Genomic DNA, 22136 nt, shown 5'->3' with positions numbered 1-22136 from the left:
TGTGCTAAATTCTTAAAAACAACATATGTATTAATACGACAGTGTTTTATTCTTGATTTTTTCTGCATGTCCTTCAAATTTGGATTGCTAGTATTAGTGTAGGCCTATATGCATCATAAACATGCTTTTTGTGAAGCTTAATGAGCATCTTATGTGTCATAAGGATGTTTTTGGTTCTGTTTGGAAACGTTTTTTTTTTTCAATATAGAGTGCATGGCTCAATTGTAGTTCAATTAACATTTCATTCACCCCTTGGCCTCTCTAAATCTCAAAGGCGGGCTTTACAAACAAACAATTATCCCAAATAAACCGCTTAACAGCATTATACATCATTCACGATGTGCTGTGAACTACCTGATCATGTGGCAGAGGTACTAAATTATAACCTTTATTCCTGTATGACAAGGTTCCTCTCTCAAGCCCCGGGCGGCGTCACTGAGTGCCTGATAAGCTGTGTCTTACAGCAGAAGGCTGGGAAAAAGCATGAAGCGTCTTCTACCTGCATGGATCATCATGAGCACTCGGATGAGCCCGGGAGCGCGCGCACAGGTTCAACACATGGCATTCAAAGGAACAGTTCGTAGTTAAAAGAAAAACGGGAGTTTTGCATTCCTAAAGCCAAAGTGTTTCAGTAGTTTAGAAGGTCTGACCGCATTCCATCAACCTCAGGATAAATGTTCTTCTGCAGGACTGAAATCGCCGCGTTATTGGATTGTTTTATCTGGTTCTGTTGAATGAAGTTCTCGAGGATTGAAACTGCTGACTCCAGTCCAAGCGGATTTGCGACCCTCCTCACAGAGGATGATGCGCTTTATCATTTAGGGGTGCTGAATCAAATTTACAAAGTTTCTCGCAGGACGAGCCACCGTCATCCTTGGACTAGTTCATTGCTTTATTTTACTTATTTTTTGGTTTTACTTTGAAAGGCATCTCATCATGTCGATCCCACTTTCCAGAACGCAACTTGCCCTCTTCTTTATTCTGCTTTGTCCGGTCAATATCATCGGGCTCTGGTGGTAAGTGATACCTCAGGAGTGATATCTATTTACAGCTCTGATCGAGTATGAAATATGTCACATTTTCCTATCCGATAATCTGAACGAATAAGATTGAAGATCCTAAAACTGTCCGGGACATTAGATGTGTAAAAATAATTTACAAATAATTTTAGCGCTAATAATTTGCATGCTTGCGCGAACCTCTATGTGAACTATTTAACCACTATACATTTCCACTAAACACTGTTCAGGAAACAATAATGCAATAAGAGTTATTCACAGAAATTATTTGTGGGATACTAATAAATATATATTTAATAATATAAAACATTTACTAATACCCTAACGAAAATGAACCATGATTTAAATCATAGTTTATCTGTGGTATTTTTAATTAAACCAAAGTAACCACAATGTCAGACTACAGAAAATATATAGCTTAGTTTAACCATGATATTTTCAGTAAAACTATGCTTAGACAAATGTAAACTATTGTAATCAATTACTCAAAAGCAAAATATGGTACTTTTACTTTAATAAAGCCATTAATTTTTGTAAATGTTCATCTGTTTGTAAATGGTGTTTTATTACATTTATAAAAGGTCCCTTTAATTGCTCAAATTGAAATCTGGGCATACACATTTAGCTTATCGCAATGCCAATTATATGTAACTCTTATTCTAGTACATTATCAGTGCTACAGGGAAGTTTTCCAAGGGTTAAGCTGGAATTTCAAAGGTAGAAACATTGGGGGTCAGAGTTGGAATTTGAGGTGGACCTCCAGGCTGTGGGTGTCATCATAAACGTCGCCTTTGCTTAACACTGTGAAATGCACGAGTTTGACAAGCCTCAGATTGTTTGATAAACAGTGGCAATCCAATTAAAGCCAAATTACCTTTAACAAGGGAGTTGTTTGCCTTCTCTCAATTCCAAATTTTCACCTCATTTAATTGTATCCACAAGGTCATCGCACTGTTTTCCCAAAGCTCCCCTTGCACACACATACGCGCTGATACACCTGGTATCCCCCCCCCAAAAAAATCAAAAGACAATGATGCTTTCTTTTGGGCACGAGGCATGCCATCACAAACCTCTCGTCTGTTGCTGGGATGAGCCGGGGGGCTCTGACAGACGTCGGGCCATTCACATGGTGAGGCTGAGAGGAGATGAAACAGAGGGAGATAAACTGGCTCTCAGGACTCTGATTGTGCTCTGATTCAGGGCTGAGAGCTGAGTGCTTGAGGAAGAGAGGCTTTGGGGTCATGGCCTGGCAGCCCGCCAGCAGTCTATCGGACAGGTGTGTCTGTGCACGCGCCGTACCCTTTCCCTTATATGAGTGCATCTGTATGAGACTCTCAGGCAACTTTTTGTCATTTCCACTTAATTTTAACTGTATTTATTAAAAGACAGTCTGTTTTAGCTTTGGGACATTTTAGCTTTTATCGTGACCTCTCATCCACCTTCAAGCATGTGTGCACTGCTTATATTATATTATTAGTGTGCAGCATGTTTGTGTGCTGCCATACTTGTACTGTAATGTTTTTTTACATTTCATAAGACGCTTTTATCCAAAGTGACTTACATTGTATTTAAGTTACACATCAGTATGTTTCCTCTGAAGTCGAACTTGTGAGCTTTAACACTGCTACTCAATGCTCTACCTATTGAGCTTGAAGAAAATATTGTATGATGTATAATGTATTGTATAATGTGCCTAAATGAACCAACATTAAGTTACACCAGGGGCTTTTGAAAGCCTCTCTTTGTCTGCATTCTGATGTCTGTCATATTTAACACACCTGAATTAACACATCATTTGCTTATTGAAAACTCCATGACTTGGGTGTGTCAAATAAGTTACGTGCAATTCTGGAAAGGAATTAACAATGCAAAGGTCATGGGTTCGAACCCCTTGGAACACACACATACTGATAAAATATATAGCCTGTAGGTTGCTTTGGATACAAGTGTGCATGTAACTGTAAATGAATGGTTTGAAAATCCATGGGGTCGTGCATAAATATCAATTTAACAAGGTAACATTTTAAAATGTGACCTCTGTGTGTGTGTGCAGTGCACCCCTGTCATTCTCACTCACAAATGTCTTCATCAACCTAACCGATGTAACATATACGAGTGTGTCCCAGACTACACAATGTCAAATGTTCGCACAGAGTCTGGGAGAAGTGAATCTCATTTGGAGAATGGAGAGATATCCAATCAAGAGGCCTTGAGAGATGGATCAGATAACGATTGGATGACAGCCGCTTGGCTGGTCCGGCCACGCACCTCCAAGCTTGTGTCTGCGTCCACCGTGCTCCAGACGTTCAGGGAAAGGTTTCTTGTGTTCCTGGTTCTGTCCCTCTCCTGTCTTCGCCTGCATGTGACAGACAAGGTCGCCGTGATAGAGTCGCGCACCGCTGAGGTTTCACTCACTTGATTTAGTGCGGCGCTCCAAAATGAGATTGTGCCATGGCTCAGCGCCACGCACCACAGAAGTGAACCCGAGCCACCCTGTGCTGTTCCAGCCCTGTCGTGATTGACTTCATATCCAGCATACTTGAGGGATTAAGTAGGGATGAATTTCGCTCTTTACGAAGTGAAAAAAACCAAAGAGACTTATCTGTAACCATGCAATTCATAATGTAACCTGAGGTCTCTACGGGACTAAAAAAAAGATAAATGTGCATACGTATGTTCGCACTGATTATTTGGATAACTTCTCTTAATCACAGTTTCCCCCTGTTCCCCGTCTTTATTATCTTGCTCGTACATCATGGTGTGGCTGTGTTTTTGGATATTCCTGATTGCATGAGTTGGGTACATCCTTTTCCATGTTATGATTAGGCCCCATCTCTCTCTTATCGTATTTAAGAGTCTCACTAGATAAAAGAGGAAAGAGTGGCAATCTCTTTTGTGTAGTTGCCTGGTTAGATATCATCCTCATGGGCTGACCTAGGATCAGTGTTCCCCAGCGAAACTTTAACATGAATCATTGCATGAGATATGGCAATGATGTTAGAATAGTCAGCATTGACTTTGTTTCTTCGTCTGCTATTATGTCTTTGACTCTGGCTGGTTTCGATTAAGAAAGCGATTGTTGATCAGACACAAATACCTTCTTCTCTATATCACCCAAACCATATTATGAACACTTTTATGATACTTTTCTTTACTGCAAAATCCATTGCTTGGCCTCATCCCTTCTGACAGTAAAATAGGATTTGGAAAGATAGAGTCCTGCATTTTTATGAGTCTACACCTCCTGCTGTAAAATCTGGTTCCATTATTTGAGACCTGATCCTGGGATTGAGAAGGTCAAGGGTTTGTAGTTAATCAAAGACTGCAGAAGAGCATGCAGTCTGTTAACTTTATATCTGCACATCAAAATTACATACATGTAGGGGCGTGTGTGTATCTAAGATCCACATCTGTTGGAGTTAATAATAGAGACATCAATACAGTGTTATCCACCTCTTTCTGTCATAATGGAAACAATGGTAGTCATTTTTATTGGTGGGCTGGTCAACCTGTGGACCACCTGCCGAACCCAAATAAATGTTTTAATAGGAGAGAAATTGCTAGCATCATCAACGTGACCCATTTTATCCACATTGGTGGATACTTATGTAAGCAATATGTTTTCTGGATCGGTGCATAAGTCGCCTACTATTATATTACCAACTGTTTTAAAGTTCTGCCTAGTTTGAGAAGTTAACGTTTGTCTTTTAACATAGTCAATGCATTTGTCAATAAATATTAATGACATAGGTGGAGTTTTGGGGGGCACCTACCGGCAAACAAGGGAACTGCAATACTTTGAGATTAGCAAGAAAGTGCGGCTTCATGGTTTTCAAATATATAATAATAATATATTTCAGTCTACATATTAAAATATTAAGATTGGACAAATAAACTATGAATTCTTATATTTAATTTTTTTTTTAATAGCTCAAACTGCAAAGTCTACAATATTTATTATTAAAAACTATTGCATGGCATAGAGGTCACGTTTTGAGCAATTATGGTATATCAGTAATGTTAATTGGTCGGATGAAGAGCCTGCGTGCTCGAAACATCACCTCTATGCAGATTTTTTGGGTTCGGCCGAATACAGAATCCACTGTTTAAGATTCAGCCGAACCCAAAAAATCTGGATAGAGGTGACGTTTCGAGCATGCAGGCTTTTTTGGAAAAAAATCTGGATTCGGTGCATCTCTAATCAGAATGCAAAGTTGGCAACGCCAAAGCTTTAAAATGATCAAAAATATTTAGTATCCGATACCGAATACCGAATCCTACTCGCATTCTTATTACATTAACACAGTAAAACACATTAATGAAGTAAACAACGTCCACAGCAGTGTATTTTTCATTTACTTTGATTTTAACTTTTAAAAAACGGATAGGCAACATTATGCCAGGATGACAAGTAGGAAAAACTATTTGGACAATTACCATAAACCTATGCGTAATGAAAGCGATGCGGTGTGATGCGCTAGTTTTTTTCCAGGTGCTTCCGCGAAATGTGAACCGCCCCTAAGGCTCACAGAAAAAAAAGCTTATTTCCACGTCAGCACCCGATGTATGTAATCAACGGCCACGTGACGTCGACCAGCATAGCGCAAGCCTAGGGTTCGGTGGAAAAAAAATCTACGATTCGAATTCAAATCCTGGATTCGGTGCATCCCTAATTCTAATTCACTTCCTTCATTTTTGTCAAGCACTCTACTAAGATTGATGTGCGGGCTTTTGCCTTCTGTTTTATTATTAGCTCAGACCAAATCATAATTAGCCTTGGTTTGGTCTGGTCAGTGCCCCCCCCCCCAAAAAAAACCCCACTGCATATGATTAAAGAGGCGTCAAGTGTTTGTTGTAAAATAAGCAACTGCAATGGGGTAAGTTGGACTTTTTAATACTGTACAATGTTTCTGTAGCTCAACTAGTAGAGTATTTTATTAGCAGAGCAAAAGGTAATGGGTTCAATCCCAGGTAAAGAGTATTAAAGCATTTGACAAATGCATAAATATAAAGATAATATATGGCGGTAGTGTTTGGTATCAGCTTACTAATAGTAAAACTTCCACTCTCTGCCACTGCCATACATTGGCTATATAGGATATGTCATTCTGCAATGTGGAAATGAAATGAGTCTGGTATCTCCTCGAGAGCACATTACATGCTAAAACACACTCACGCTGCCGAACATCTTAAAACCCCTGTTGAACAGACGTATGCAAATGAAATATTAGGCCTATCAAGATGGGATGCATCACTTGTAAAGCCTGTTATCTCCCCTCTCATATTTCTTATCGGACCGCCATGGAAGGCGACTGGCAGGAGCGTTAGTTTGACTTTTTAAAACAAACTCGCACGGCAGATGAATGTTATTAGACTGAAAGATTAGCCTTGACAGGGGTGAATGAAAAGCAATGAGGTATTCTCACAAAGATCTGCTCCCCCAGACGGCAACGTAATGATAAAAACCGACTTCAGCTGCACGGATCACGGCCGTTGAACTTTCCTTCGATATAGCGAGAGTTATTAAAAAGAAAGAATCGGAGGATTGTGGCGTTCTCACATTACGTCATAGCGACTGTCACGGGAAGCTCTGGCAGAGCCCTCCATGCTCTGGACCCCAGACCTCCTTTCCCATTAGCGGTTGAAATAAACAATTTATTCAAGTGTAAACACACATCTGTCATCGCTGTTGACGAAACCGAGCAATTAAGATGCAGCATTTTTCTTTAAACGTTATCTGTTTATTATCAAAGGGGGTAATACGATTACCGCCGACATTATAGTGTGTCTGACCCAAGTAGTTGTCTTTTTTCTGTATATTTTCTTTGTCATTTGCTAGGAACAACATGTACGCTTCTTGAAACTGAGGGAAAGGTTTAAACGAACAAGGATCTGCTTAGACCTTAAAGTGAACCTCACAGAACGTTAAATTTATAACGCTTTACATCACGTAAAGTGGTTCGTGTGCCGCGCAGTTTGCAAAGATAATCGCACTTTGCAAAGATAATCGCACTTTGTCTTCTGATACTTTTTGTAGTTCAAATGAGTCATCTGATGAAACGTTTCATTTTGTCTGTCTTAGGGCAGTGGGGAGTCCGTTGGTCATGGACCCAAACAGCATCTGCAGGAAGACAAAACGCCTGGCGGGCAAGCAGGCCGAGCTATGCCAGAACCAGCCGGAGATCGTAAACGAAGTTGCTAAGGGTGCAAAGCTGGGAGTGCGAGAATGCCAATACCAGTTTCGCTTTCGACGCTGGAACTGTACCAGCCAGAACAAGTACTTTGGCAAAGTCCTCCAGCAAGGTGAGTCTTTGTCTTGACTGAGTAAAAGAATCCACTCTCTCAAGTCGCTCTTCAAACTTAATCAATCTATGTCTCGATTATGGGTCATCAACGTCTCTCTGAGGGCACGAACTTTGGCCCTCAGACCCAGAGACCTGTGCCCTCACTTCAACATGTTTGATCCAAGTTCAGGAGAGAACAAGGACAGCGGTTGTATTTTTTTCACTTCGGTGGCTTTCTTCTGTGTTAAATTGCTCTCAAAAAAATGATCCCCAAATTGCCTTGATCTGCTACATTTTTTAGTCCTTTGAAGAGTAATAAACTAATGTAGCCTCTACAATTATTAGGCTTTTCTTTTAGGGTTCACCTCCACCCTACCCAACATTTGGTAAACTTGTTCATTAAAGACATTCCTGTAGCCCACAACAAAGGTGTAGATGCTAAAATAACTGTCATTATCTCATATTTTGTAAACATTTTGGTAAAAAGATCTGATGAACTACCTAAACTACATGATGAACTATCCAAAGAGTCCACCAAAGAACACAACATTCTTTTGTGAAGGTGCACCCCAGTGTTTTGTGTTGGGACGGTCAGTATTGTTGTCGTCTTGGACATGCACTTGCACTGTGGATGGAGCATTATCTAACTAATGCCATTGTAGAAATGCACTATTAACAGTCAGACTTACTGTAATATCTTATTATAGGAGACTAATCGGATGTCAGTAAAACTGATTTTAATTACATGTTTGGAAAATAGTATTTTATTATTTAAAAGAATTACCAGATGCACATTTTAACTACTTACTGTACATTAGTCTTCATCTAAAACGTTTGCATTAGCAAATAAATGAAAGATTAAGGACGTTTTAGATGTAAATTTTGAATTCTGCATGTTGTCCAGCTTTGCTGAGTTTCGTTGGTTTTCACCAGTAGAGGGCATCGTTTTGACTCCCCATTCTCTGCCCAGAGCCACCTGTATAGAAGACCTGAGATGGTCAGTAAAACATTTTCCCTAAATTCACCAGTCTTGAACTGCGCCCATATCACAGTGATGTAGAGAGATGCAGGCTTGTCATACTCAGGTCTGAAGCTGAGTTCAGGATTTGGCCTCCAGTGTGGACGTGTTCACACACGGATTGCAACATGATTCCTCTGTCTGCATCGACCTATCTGAGAACGAGCACTGGAGGCTGCCTAAGAAAATGGAAATTAATCATAAATTCCTATGTGTCTATAGGTGAGGCTTAAGTGCTCTTCTGTTTTCAAGCATTTACCACAATTACCGTGAGTCTCGACTCTAATGACCATGTGTCAGGACTGAGAGCCGTGCTAAGGCAGGTTCACTTCCTGTACCGTGCAACAGGGTTGTACCGAGTGTCTCACATATTTCTTTCATTGCTTAATAACTGGGGGCTATTTTCTTCCCCTATTCAAACATGTAAACCAGAGATTGTTTTCTTGGCCCAAGGGAGCGGCCTTTTAATGCCAGAATTCGCTGGAAATGCTGCCGGCTGCTTATACACATTGTCTCTGAGGTTGTAATTAAGTCGATAAAACGGCTCAGAGACAATATGCGGTCAATTAGACAACCCAGAAATGATAAGGATGCAGTGGGTGCGTAATTCGACCTGCTACCTCAGGAATGCGCCTCATTATTTTTGGTGTCGAGAACTCTTGCGTCAATCATTTTGATGGTGCATTGTCTGCTATACACGGGTTACTCACGTTACCCCTCGGGTTCAGATATTAGAATGATAAGAAAAGTCACAATCTATTCAATATCTTATTTAATTGTCTCTCTTAGACACCACTGAGGTGAAAGGGAGAGCTAATGGAGACCTTTGGCCTAAGTTTGTATCATTTTTCTCCTACGAGTCTTGTTAAATCAATTAAATTTCTCAACATTAAATTAAGCAATGCTTTACACATACGTTTTCTTGCTCTACACAGTAGGTCAGCAATTTATATAAGAGCTCAAATGCAAAAGCAACTAAATGCCACAATGATATTAACCGAATGCTCTCTACATATTATACGTTCATACTTTCCCTTAAGATCTGCCTAAATCCAACATCGGGCCATTGTTTACATGTTTATGAGCCTTGCATTTAGCGAAAGACAGTCAAATATGCTAAAGGGGACATTTCACAAGACACAAGGGGACATAAATGCAAATGAGCTGATGAAATGCAAACACTAATTGTGATAATGGTGATTTGTTGAAATTAAAACTCAATTGTGCTGTAAATAATTTCCTCTCTCTCTGCATTAAATGGGAGTGTCGTGGTTGGATAATTGCAGATTAAGGGGTGGTATTATTATAATAAGATCCCCTTCTGACATCACAAGGGGAGCCAAATTTCAATTAACTATTTTTACATGCTTGCAGAGAATGGTTTACCAAAATAAAGGGACACTTTTTGAAAATATGCTCATAGCTCCCATATAGAGTTAAACAAGTTTTACCGTTTTGGAATCTATTCAGCCAATCTTCGGGTCTGTCAGTACCACTTTTAGCAAAGCTTAGCACAATTCATTGAATCTGATGAGACCATTAGCATCATGCTAAAAAATAACCAAAGAGTTTCATTCCAGCGTAATAATCAAGGACTTTACTGCCGTACCATGGGTGCAGCAGGAGATAAAACGCAGTGCCCGAAAGTAGTCCCCTTGGTAACTTTCAATAACCGGGAACTATTTTTGAGTACTGCGTAATATAATTGCGCCTGCTGCAGCCATGTTACGGCAGCAAAGTCCTTGATTATTACTCAGGAATGAGAGTATAGTTCCTAGCCATATCTGCCTAGAAAATCGCAACTTTAAATTTTCCGTCGGTCTTAGTACACAATGTAACTACAGAAGAGTCAAGTTTTAAATAGGAAAAATATCTTAACTTTCTGGTTATTTTTGAGCAGGATGCTAATGGTGTGATCCGATTCAATGAATTATGCTAAGCTATGCTAAAAGTGGTACCACTAGACACAGAAATCGGCTAAATGGATTCCAAAACAATAAAACTCAGATGTTTAACTCTAGGGGAGCTGTAAAATAAAAGTGGAGTGTCCCTTTAAGTTACTGGGTTGTTCTTTTTCACATTTGATAGAAACACTGGGGACCCAATGATAGCACTTAAACATGAAAAAAGTCAGATTTACATGATATGTCTCCTTTAAATACCATTCCAATTAAATAATTAAAGTGAAATCTGTGAAAATAAGGCATGACTAAGAACCCTTTTCATTGCCATCAAAGTAAGATTATTGAACCTAAACTTACGAGCCTGAAAAAAATGCTCATTTACAAGAAAACATGTCAGACACACTTGGGTTTTGAATCTAAAATTTGAATCTGAAATATAGACCAAACTTGCACACATACAATAAACAGACTAGTTTAACAGGTTTGTAATAACTTAAATATGTTTATAATAAAATTGATTATCAAGTAACCAATTCACAATTTGCTATTCACAAGTATATCAGAGTGTATATAGAGGTTGAGTTGCTATAAAAAATTACGTTCTTGTTTTCTTCACATTGACCATTTGTTCAGCAGATGTGTTTGGTATCTTCAGTATTCTGGTCATAGCGATCGTGAACTCACATTTGAACTCAGCATGTAAGTGTGTGTGTGTGTGCTTTTGATAAAAGTAAAAGATAGAGTGAGATGAAGTGAAAGACAGAATGGTGCGCTTGTGTCAGATAACAGACAGCGCTACAATACATCTCCTAGCCCGGAGGCACAATTTTTGCAAGCATTAAGATTATATGCGCACTTATTTGAATCTAGTTAATCTTGTTTCACGCCCGTAAAGGCAGGACTCTTTAATGCCGTTCCAGAACTTTCTATCTCCAAGCCCGCTGTTGGAACAGGTCAGAGGTCTGTGTTCTCAGCATGAAGAACTGTTTAAATACGTGTTATCGTTTAAAGGGGCAGTCAGCCCTACCTTAATGCTTCTCATGTACTCACAAAACTAACCATGTTGTCCTTATTTGAGAATAACTCGGTATCCAATCATGTGCACGGGTGTGTGAATTCATGCGGTTGCCTCGAGTTGACAAAAGTGGATCCCAGGTATGCAACAAGATCTGTGCAGTCAGAGATTGTCTCAACCATCTCTGCATGCAGACAGCACATGGTGGCAAAATAAATCAATCAAAATTATTCCCACCCGTCAGCACTGGAGGGACTCTGCCTTCACATCTCTTTTCATCCTGCAGCCCTATGCTTCATTGACTTAAAGATTGAGTATTAAAAAAATATTTGCTAATTCTTACAGAAGCCCCTTCTGGCATTAAGTTCTTGCTCTCTTTCCCAGGCAGGCCCGGACACAGACAGCTGCACAAAATTTGTTTGGAATTTGTGTCTTGGAGAAAAAAATAAGAGAGGGAGGTGAAATCAAGTGAATTTTACCCTCCGTCTGTCATGACAGCCTCTGTTTTATGAATGTATTGGATTAGATTACAGTGGATCTAAAGGGGCCAATTTTGTCTATGTAATAGTTCAAATGTAGGACATTACATTGTTTACAAAATATTGTCTGATCATGATAGGTCTGACTTGGTTTCGAACACTTTGCATGTTCACTTACTTTTAAAATCACCACTCACCTAATAGTGATATCTACCTATAGCACCTTTAACTGCAGGAAACTGTGATCTCTTACCTGGTTGGGACTGGTTAGGTGTAAGTGATGATATGATTTGATGTCCATTACATCAGCTCTAATTAGTATATACAGTAACGTGTATACTTTACTTTTGGAAAGTATACATCTGAAATGATCCTCCGACTTTATTGAGAACTAACTAGATTTTTCTTTGGCATTTCTGAATTACCAGTTCATCGCAAGGCGATTTGTAATGGATATACACAGGGCATTTTCAAATAGAAGTGAGCATCCCTATGCCCTACACCCTTTAAAGGGCATAGCCCTTGAAATGAGCTCTTTGAATGTAGTGTAGGGGACTTATCATCTCATGTATAAGTCAGGCCAATGTTACCTTGACAACGCTGCATGTGCAGATAGATTCAGTTGTTGCATATAAATATTATTTTTACTATTTCTTATTATGTTTATATTTGCCTTATTTCAAACAGATTTTTTTTTTCATTTTGCTTGGTGTTTAAAGTAGATACAGCTAGTTACTAAACACAGCAGTTAGTATTAATCACTTTTTTTACAATTTTAACAAGCCTCTCTTAACCTCAGATCATTATTGGGTATTATATTAAAATAAAGTCAAACTGAATAATTCTACTTAGATTTGTATGTAAAGTTAAATCCCCCACTATTTTTTCTTCAAAATGCATCACGAGAACTCATTACCCAAGATCACGTGATCACAAACAAAACTTAAAGTGTGCATGTACACTTCGCTAACAGACTTTTGGAAGGGCCAATAAATTCAGATGTTCACTTTCGCTTGGAACGCCCCTACAAATGGCACCCCCTTCGCGGAGAACCCTTTACAGGTGCATAAATGCTGTTTGAAAAATGCTGACAGTAGTTAAAGTCAGCTGCTTTCTGATTCACACAGGAGTTATTATACATTATAACATTCACACAGAGCATCTAAATACATTTGTATTACATTTAGTTTTATAATTTAAAACAGTAAATGTTTTGTAAAATAGCCACTAACTATTTAATGGAATTACATTTATAAAGTAGATTTTAAAGACACGTGGAACTTTTTGGTCACTAGGGGGCGCTAGACATGTATTTTTCACGTCTAGCTCCCCCAGAGGCCACAAGCGCCGGGGCACTGTCGCAAAGGAAAAGAAGGCATCCACTGAATAAATTGCACAAAAGTGAACAGAAAACAATGTCTGATCAGGTAAGTCGCATAGACCAAGCGATGCTGAAGATGTTAATTGGTTGCTTCAGGTGTGTTTGATTAGGGTTGGAGATAAACTGTGCATGACAGTCGATTGGCAGGAGCAAGATATAAACATTTATACCTTATTGTGCATGTTTTGAATTAATTTTATCTTTAGATCGGACTTACGTCATCTTATTTGTCAGGCAGACAACAAATTAGAAAAACTAGAGATAGTACAGTATGCAAGCAATAGCTCGTCAGGCTATGGTAGACATGTCATTTGGGCACTGCCTGAAAATAGTCCCCTTGGTTACTTTCAATGGCAGGGGACTATTTTCGGGCAGTGCGTAATATCACTACGCCTGCTACAGCCATGTTACATTAGCAAAGTCCTTGATTATTACACCAGAATGAGAGTATAGTTCCTAGCCATATCTGCCTAGAAAATCTCAACTTTTAATTTACTGTCAGTCTTAGCAGACGATTAACTATAGAAGAGTCAAGTTTTAAATAGGAAAAATATTGAAACTCTTTGGTTAATTTTTAGCGCGATGCTAATGGTCTAATCAGATTTAATGGATTGTGCTAAGCTATGCTAAAAGTGGTAGCGCCAGACCCGAAGATCAGCTAAATGGATTCCAAAACGGTAAGAATCAAATGTTTAACTCTAGAGAAGCTGGAAAATGAGCATATTTTCAAAAAAAGTTGAATGTCCCTTTAAGTCAATTTACCACCAGAAGGGTCTTGGAAATATATTATGAAGGTTGAAAAACTGCAAAGTGTTACATTACAAAAATGTACTAAAAATGAAAAAAAAAATGTGTTTCAAGTTTGAAGTTTATATACAGTCAACAATGTTGTCAAAATGATCTTTGTTTATACAACAACAACAAAAATGTCTATGCAACATCACACAATGTCTAAACACGTAATACGCATGCACATGCTGCATTTTTGTAGTTTACATAATGGGATTGTTTACAAAGCTTGCACTTTAGTTTTATTTTTATTTTTGTGGCCTTTAAAACAACCTAGATTTTAACTGTAAACAGGACAAGTTTTTATGCATCTATGCATTTATACAACAATGCTGTTTTGGGGTTCTAAAAATGCAAACTTCATTTTTAACTAGGGCTATAAATATAGTGTCGTTAACGCACAATAAATGCAAAAAAAAAAAATAATAATTCGGGGCACTGAATGAAATCACAAACTTGTTTTTTTTACTGATTTATTTGCTGCATAATTTGGATACTATACATGATTATCAGTCAATAGACCTTATACGTCATTCCAGTTGCCTGCCGCCATCTTGAGTACCTACTGAGTACTGTCTATAGCTAGACTCCTATGATTTACAGCATATCTTTCCTAAAATCTATCTATCTATCTATCTATCTATCTATCTATCTATCTATCTATCTATCTATCTATATATATATATATATATATATATATCCGCCACATATCTTATTTTCTTGCTTTTAGTTTGCATATTCTATGCATTAGATAAATATAGACATAAAGATGATGCATTTACATGTCATGTCATAGAAAAATCTGTTTATATATGATGAACATAACAATACAAACTTACTTATCCGAGCGCAGCTCCACAGGCCGGCACAATTCTGCAATGCGATTTAGTTTTATACAGTGGTATTTTTGCACCTAGATCGTGCTCCTTATCACCTTTTTACAAAACACAAAAAAGTCATCTGCAGTCGACGATCCACAATGGAGATTATATATAACCTCTGGAGAGGTTTCTCAGCGGCTTTGTGAGAAGCTAGCCGGCCCGCTATGCTACCAAAACAAAACATTGGTGTGCAAGATATGTGAGTAGGCCTACCAACATTTATATTAATATGCGGTCTGTTTGCATTTCATTTAATCCTTTTCACTCCAGTGCATTGATGGCAAAAACAAGTTCAGAACATGAATCATGAGTGTTCTAGCTTTCAAATAATGCAAAGTTTATGATTGTTGATTGAATATTTGATGTAAAACAAAGTACAGAAACACATAGACTGACGTATCGTTCTTGCCGAATCAGGTACTCAAGATGGCGTCAGACGAGTTTGAGAAGTGAGTGACGTATGCGGTTGACATCATCTGATATTCATGTATAGCTTATATATTGTTCATGAGCAAACAGTGACATTAATTCTTGTTGCACACATTCAGTCTGACATGCGGCGTCCTGAACAGAATCCAGATCCTGCATACATCTGCTAATGCACAACAGTCCAACAACTCTTAACAGTATACCAGCAGAGAGCTTTATGTTGGGGTCATGAAGTTTGTCATTTTTATTAGTATCCATGTGAGTATCTGTACGTGTGCCACAGGGCGGCTGGTTCTTCTTATTCTCAGAGGACACTGAATGTTTGGACAGTGATGCAGAGAACAGCATTGTGCTCATTTATATGAACTGTGTTTCTGTTCACCAAAAACCTACAGGTGTCTTCAGGTGTGGTTCTGTCAACCACACATGCCCACACACAGTCACAAGAACACAACAACACACACACTTCTTCACAGTATAAAGAAGTCAGTGGGTGTGCGTGGGGACAGCTGGGATTAATATCCATGCATGTGTGTGTTTTCGTGTGTGTCGCTCTTGCAGAGCACTGATTCAATTTCAATGGCTTTAATGAAACCCATTTACCGAATCATGCTGTATAGAATTGGCGCTGAGCTGAAGAGTGACTGCACGCTCGCTGCGTCCAGCATTTACACAGGACAAAAGTTATTCTTTACAATTCCTCTACTGTCAAGCATATCAAGCCGATCTCATGGGAAAACAAGTATTTTAAAGGGTGGCGATTTCGTGTATGTACGATTGTTAGAAAAAGCAATAATGAAGCCCCAAACCCAGCTTCACGGGCGAAAGCAGATTGTACTAAAACATATGAATGAGATCGTACAAATTCATATGAATTAGCCACTTTGTAAAATAGTTGCCATGAGATTTTGTTGAGTGGGAGGTGTAAACGTGACCCTATTTTCGTTTATTACAAATTTACTGTCTAGCTTATTATTGATTGTATTTGCTCATTTATATGACTTATATTATGACAATGTCAATAGTGCTTTGGTTGTGGGTGAGCTGTGTACCTTACCACAGAAATAGCTCATGCAACTGTGGGATATCTCAAGTGCCATGGTTATCAGAGTCCAGTATGGTCTCCCTGGTTGTCATCAGTTGAAGGCTTTCTCTCTGATGTCACTGGTGTTTGTGTCTTTGCAGACATTCGAGAAACAGCATTCGTGTACGCCATCACAGCAGCGGGTGTGACGCATGCAGTGACCCAGGCCTGCAGCATGGGGGAGCTGCTGCAGTGTGGCTGTGAGGCCACGCGGAGCAGAGGGCCACCACCTCGCTTAGCGAATATCGGCCCAACGGAAGGAGTCAAGTGGGAGTGGGGGGGCTGCGGGGACGACGTGGAGTTCGGCTACGAGAAATCTAAGCAGTTTATGGACGCCAGGCGGAGGAAGGGCAAGAGCGACATTCGAACACTGATAGACCTTCACAATAACGAAGCTGGACGATTGGTAGGTTGTTTTACCTTTGTCTTTATGGGCGAAGCTTTTTGACACAAATATACTAAATTAACCTCTTTTTTTTGTACAAGTAAGTAAAAATGTTGTCACTGGGGTGGTACCTTTTCATAAAGTGCATATTGGTACCTCAAAAGTACAAAACTTTTGTGCCTTTTTTCTGAGAGTGTACTGTAGAGAAAAAGAGCAAATTACTACATTTTAATTTAATATAATACAATACTTTTTTCTAATAAAATACATCAGATTCATTCATACTAGACCGAGAACATGCATTATGAACATAGGGTCATGCTGACTTACTGAAACCTTAGTCAGTACCTGTTGCCCTCATGTTTGAATGCAGGTTTGGGATAGATGATTGTTGTTTCATGTTCCTGGTGAGATATCACGGTAGATAGATTTTTTGCATCAATGCATGGATGTTACAAGCACAGTCGTGTGCTGTTTTGCCTGTACAACCCTTCAGAGATAGTCAAGCTCAAATGAGCAGATGGCGCAGTTCAAAAGCCCCAGCATGGAAGAGCTCGGAAATGTTATGAAATTATACTTGGCAAAAGGCTGAGGAAGACACACCGGACTGAGTTGAGACTAGTTCTCAAACATCACTGTCTTTGACTCTCTTTTACTTTTTAACAGTATGCACTTTTTATACTGTACAATGGAAATCTGTGTTAGATATGTTAGGAAACCTCTTAAAAAGCTACTGTATGCAATTCAGATTTTTTTACACAGTTTCATGGCAATAGAATGCTGCATGATGACGTTTTTTTGTAGGCCAGTCATTTTTCTATATCGCAAAATATAATAAAAGTTTATGACACTTACATGTTTTGTTCAACAAGATAATCTTCACAACTTTTATGATTTTTAAATCTAAATTTACTAGAAATAAAAAGCTACACCACCATCAACTTTATTACCACTAAGCTTCTGACAGCTCTTTCAAACTTTATTAAACACATTTAATAACATTTTCCCTGATAAGGAAATACTCTGTGGATGAATGTTTGTTGGGAATTGTGCCCATGTTGCATTGTTTTTGAGATCTTCATGCGTGATGACTTTAAAAGTCCCTGACAAAGTCTGTAGTCCCATGTAGCAACTTGTTAGCAACTACTTTAACCTTTTAAGGACACCGCAGTAACATTAAATAAGTATTTGGTGCGTTAACAAATATGACATTTAATTAATATGACAGAGACACGCATCTATATCTAAAATAAAACAGACAGGAGATCAAGGGCCTCATTTATAAAGCGTGCATACGCACAGATTTGATCATAAAGTCTGCGTACGCAAAAATCCACGGCACAGTCCATATTTATAAAAACATCTTTGACATGGAAAAGTGCTTAGCGCCACGTCAGGGTCTGAGCAGACGTACGCACTTTTATCTTGTCCGATTGCTGCAAGTTTTTGGAAATATAAGCCATTATTGATGCTCGAAACGGGTTTAAGCATTGACAAGCACTCTTTTTTATGTCTATGACATCAGTTAGACATCATTTAAAGGCGGAAATCTGAAACTGCTCAGCTGCGCACAAATTCAAGATCATTTGCAATTTCTAGATTTCACATCTGAAAGAAAGGGGTACGCACGTTTTCTGCGCGTACGTTCGGTTTATGAATCACACATACGCATTTTTGATAAATGATCGTAACATCAAATGTAGGATGGTTTCTACACAGCATTTTATAAATGAGGCCCCAAGTGATTGACGTTTGTACTTCTCTTTACATGACGTTTACATTAGGCATTAACCAGATGCTTTCATACAGAAATTAAAAAAGTGAGGAAGGAAAGCGTGAAGATTTGTCATTACGCGCATCTTCTTTATTGTATGTGTAGTAAAAATAAGTAGGCTAATAATGCATAATATAATGTATATAATGATAATAATAATAATATAGATCATGTATAAAAATATATAATACAGAAAATATTATAATATCAAATATAATAATGTAAATTTTATATATCAACATTATCATACACATTATAATTATAGCCTAGTATTTGATTTTAGCATATGTGATTATTGCGTACGAGTGGTTTTAGGTTTTCTTGAATTTTTGCGTACATTTAGAAGACATTTTGATACAAAAGTTTTTGTTGAATCACAATTTGTTCATGAAAGCATTTATACGCACATATCAAGCACAAATTTGTGCGTACGGATGCTTAGTAAATGAGACCCACTGACTTTGACATTGGAACCGGAAGTGTTAAAATGCTAACTTGCTTCCCGGTTTTGTCTACCTATTTTACAAGGTGGCTAAGGGCACATTAACACGACAATGAATGTACTATTGTGCTTTATTGAAAAAATGTGCATATACATAATATCACCGTTTTCACAGATCGGTGTTTTTGTCATTGATTCGAAGAAATATTGGTGTCAAGTTTTTAAAGGTGCAGTGTGTAAATTTTAGAGGCATCTAGTGGTGAGGTTGCGAATTGCAACCAACGGCTCAGTTTTAAAAGCTCTATACACCACTGATAATATAGTTTTGTATATTATTTTGCATCTGTTTCAAGAGATCCTTCTAAAAATTACACACTGCACCTTTAAAAGTAACACCATCGTCTACAATGAACAGCAAAAACATGGTAAAAAGTTTCTCATTATTGTTTGAAAATGCTGTTTTCATGGCCCCCAACACTGTGTAAATTGCCTCAAAATTCATATGATTTGTATGATCTCATTCATACGTTTTAGTATGACCAGCTTTTGCCTTAGTGACGCTAGAATTAGGGTTGGGTTTTATTTGTTTTTTCTGATAATCATATGTTTTTGTACATTCCCATTCATGTGGCCTTAGGCCACCATGTAAAACACATATGTTTTTTTTTTTTTTTGTGAGATAAGGTTGAGTTTTTTTATCCCCTTAGCATACCCTGCTGTGTATCTTAAAACGGTTTACGTCATTCAAATAGCAAGAATCTCTTAGCTGTCCAAAGATATGTGACATGTTTGCCTTTTTGTTTTTGAGTTGTTGTATATCATGAAGTTTACTGTCAAATAAAGCAATGTTCCACCCACGGTACATTGGAACTTTTTTATTAACACATTTTATTTATTTTATTCTGTATTCTTAAGATGTACAGGAATAACCTGAAGTAAATAATACATATTGCACATCTTCTGACACTGGCCAAATCATCCCATTAGATATTACCTAGTGCTTCACCTTACAAGTGACACTGAGTCATAGCCTTAGGTTTTGTAAGTACGGGGTCAATCACAGGTAAAATAGGTATTGAGGTGGGGGCAAATAGAGATGTTTGGCAGATTTTTCTCGGTCAGTGACTACTCAAAAATGTCCCGCAGTAACTTGTTTGTAATTGAAGCGAGAAAAATGTTAACGCTGTATTTATCCGATATTAATTTAAACAGGTATAGAACTGTACGAATCTCTGTTTTCATGTTCCCGAATTGGCTCTTCGGACGGCCGGAGGCTACAGAGGAGAGAGGGAGGGAATAGACAAGGGTAAATTCCTTCTTAATAGCTTCTCCTTTTATCTCACTTTACTATCTTTGTGTCTTGAACTGCAGGCGGTGAAGAATTATATGAGAACTGAATGCAAGTGTCACGGGCTGTCTGGCTCTTGCACTTTACGGACCTGCTGGAGAAAAATGCCTCACTTCCGTGAGGTGGGCGACCGCTTGCTCGAGCGCTTCAACGGGGCCTTTAAAGTGATGGGTGGGAACGACGGTAAAACTGTCATCCCGGTGGGCCAAAACATCAAACCTCCAGACAAGCAGGACCTGATCTACTTAGCAGAGTCGCCGGACTTCTGCCTGCCCAACAGGAAGACGGGGTCTCTGGGCACGCGGGGCCGAATGTGCAACAGCACGGCTCTGGACGTCAGCGGATGTGACCTGCTGTGTTGCGAGAGGGGTCATCGGCAAGAAACTGTGGTTCTGGAGGAAAACTGTCTCTGCCGTTTCCACTGGTGTTGCGTGGTGCAGTGTAAAAAGTGCTCTGTTAGAAAGGAACTGAGTTTGTGTCACTGATCCAGAGACTGAGAAGTCTGGGTTCAAAGAAACAAATCTGGAAGTCATACTAGAGCACTGACTAAATACAAGAGTATCTAGGGTGACTCCAGATTGACTCCAGAATGTACTGCACAACATGCAAACCCTGAGGCTTTGGAAAAGACTGTAGGAGTGTTTGAATAACAAGAACCACTGGGGGTTTTTCAGCTGTGAAGTCGAAACATTTGCAAATTCCTATCAGCAAAGTGAAGAGGGCTCTTGAGTATCTGTTTTTTTTTAGATCAGTCCTATATATTCTGTTAGTTCATTGCTATAAATGGTTATATCCTCTGTTGGGGTGAGCACAGAGTCGATTCACAGAGACACTTCTGTGTACGGGACAACAGCCATGTTGTGAGATAAGAGAAGTCACGTGATTTCTGCATGTGCCTGTATTGGCTGTGCATGCATGCGCTGTCTGAAGAGACTGAAGCATTAAGAAAAGATATTTTGCTTAGTGCTCTATAAAATGAACATCTTGATACAAAACAAAGACTCTTATTTATAAGCATTTTAATAAGATGACTACTTGTAATGAATTAACTAATGCCCTGTCGTTTGCTGTCGAAAGCACTTTGAGAACTTTTAACAGAAAGAGTAACATACCATTTCACTCTTAAACTTTGTAATTTCAAAGGTACACAAGCAAATGCAAGGGAGGCAAATGTCAAAATAACCTTTGTGTGTCTATTTTTGTCTGATATTTAATCTACAGGGCTTTAATGCACTTTTACTGATACCAATCACTCTTGTTCATTAGTTTCCTCTTTATTAAAACACGTTTTCAGTGGTTTGTTTCAGTTTTGGTTGCTTGTTCTTAGATTAAAGAGTTCTTGCATATTGTATATGCTATGAAATGCCTTTCAGTATGCTAACACTGCTCAGACCTACTGATCATTAACCACATACAGTATATGTACATGAATTTTAACTAGGGCTGGGCATAGATTAATCTAGATTAATCTCATACAAAATAAAAGTATTTTTTTGCATAATATATGAGTTTGTGATGGGTGTAAATATTATGTATATTTAAAAACACACACATACATATAAATACATTTAAGAAATGTTTTATTTAAATATTTTTTTATTATTTATATATAATTTAGAATATATAAAAATATAAATAAATATATGTACACATGTAAATGTTTCTTAAATACATACATGAATGTGTGTGTATTTATATATACATAATAATTACACACAGCACAGACGCATGTGTTGTGCAGAGATGTACTTTTATTTTGTATGGGATTAATCTAGATTAATCTATGCCCAGCTCTAATTTTAACATTATGATATTCAACATTACCATCCTTTTGACGGAGAGTTAACAGATATTATGATATGGTTTCTGTGGTAACCAGGACTCTTCACAGGCCTGTCCACGTG

General features: G+C 38.4%; 1 protein-coding gene across 1 annotated transcript; it reads left to right on the top strand.

Annotated features, from left to right (window-relative positions):
• Nucleotides 1-255: 255 nt before the first annotated feature.
• Nucleotides 256-21664, top strand: wnt6b (wingless-type MMTV integration site family, member 6b). Its single transcript, XM_055215309.2, has 4 exons — nucleotides 256-1016; nucleotides 7102-7322; nucleotides 16385-16689; nucleotides 20256-21664. The coding sequence occupies exons 1-4, from the start codon at nucleotides 937-939 to the stop codon at nucleotides 20715-20717; spliced, it is 1068 nt and encodes a 355-aa protein (XP_055071284.1). The 5' UTR covers nucleotides 256-936; the 3' UTR covers nucleotides 20718-21664.
• The last annotated feature ends 472 nt before the right edge of the window (nucleotides 21665-22136 follow it).

Source organism: Misgurnus anguillicaudatus, chromosome 17 (genome assembly GCF_027580225.2).
Source record: "Misgurnus anguillicaudatus chromosome 17, ASM2758022v2, whole genome shotgun sequence".
NCBI lineage: Eukaryota > Metazoa > Chordata > Actinopteri > Cypriniformes > Cobitidae > Misgurnus > Misgurnus anguillicaudatus.
Note: the sequence above shows the minus strand (reverse complement) of the source record. Positions and strands in the feature narration are given on the sequence as shown.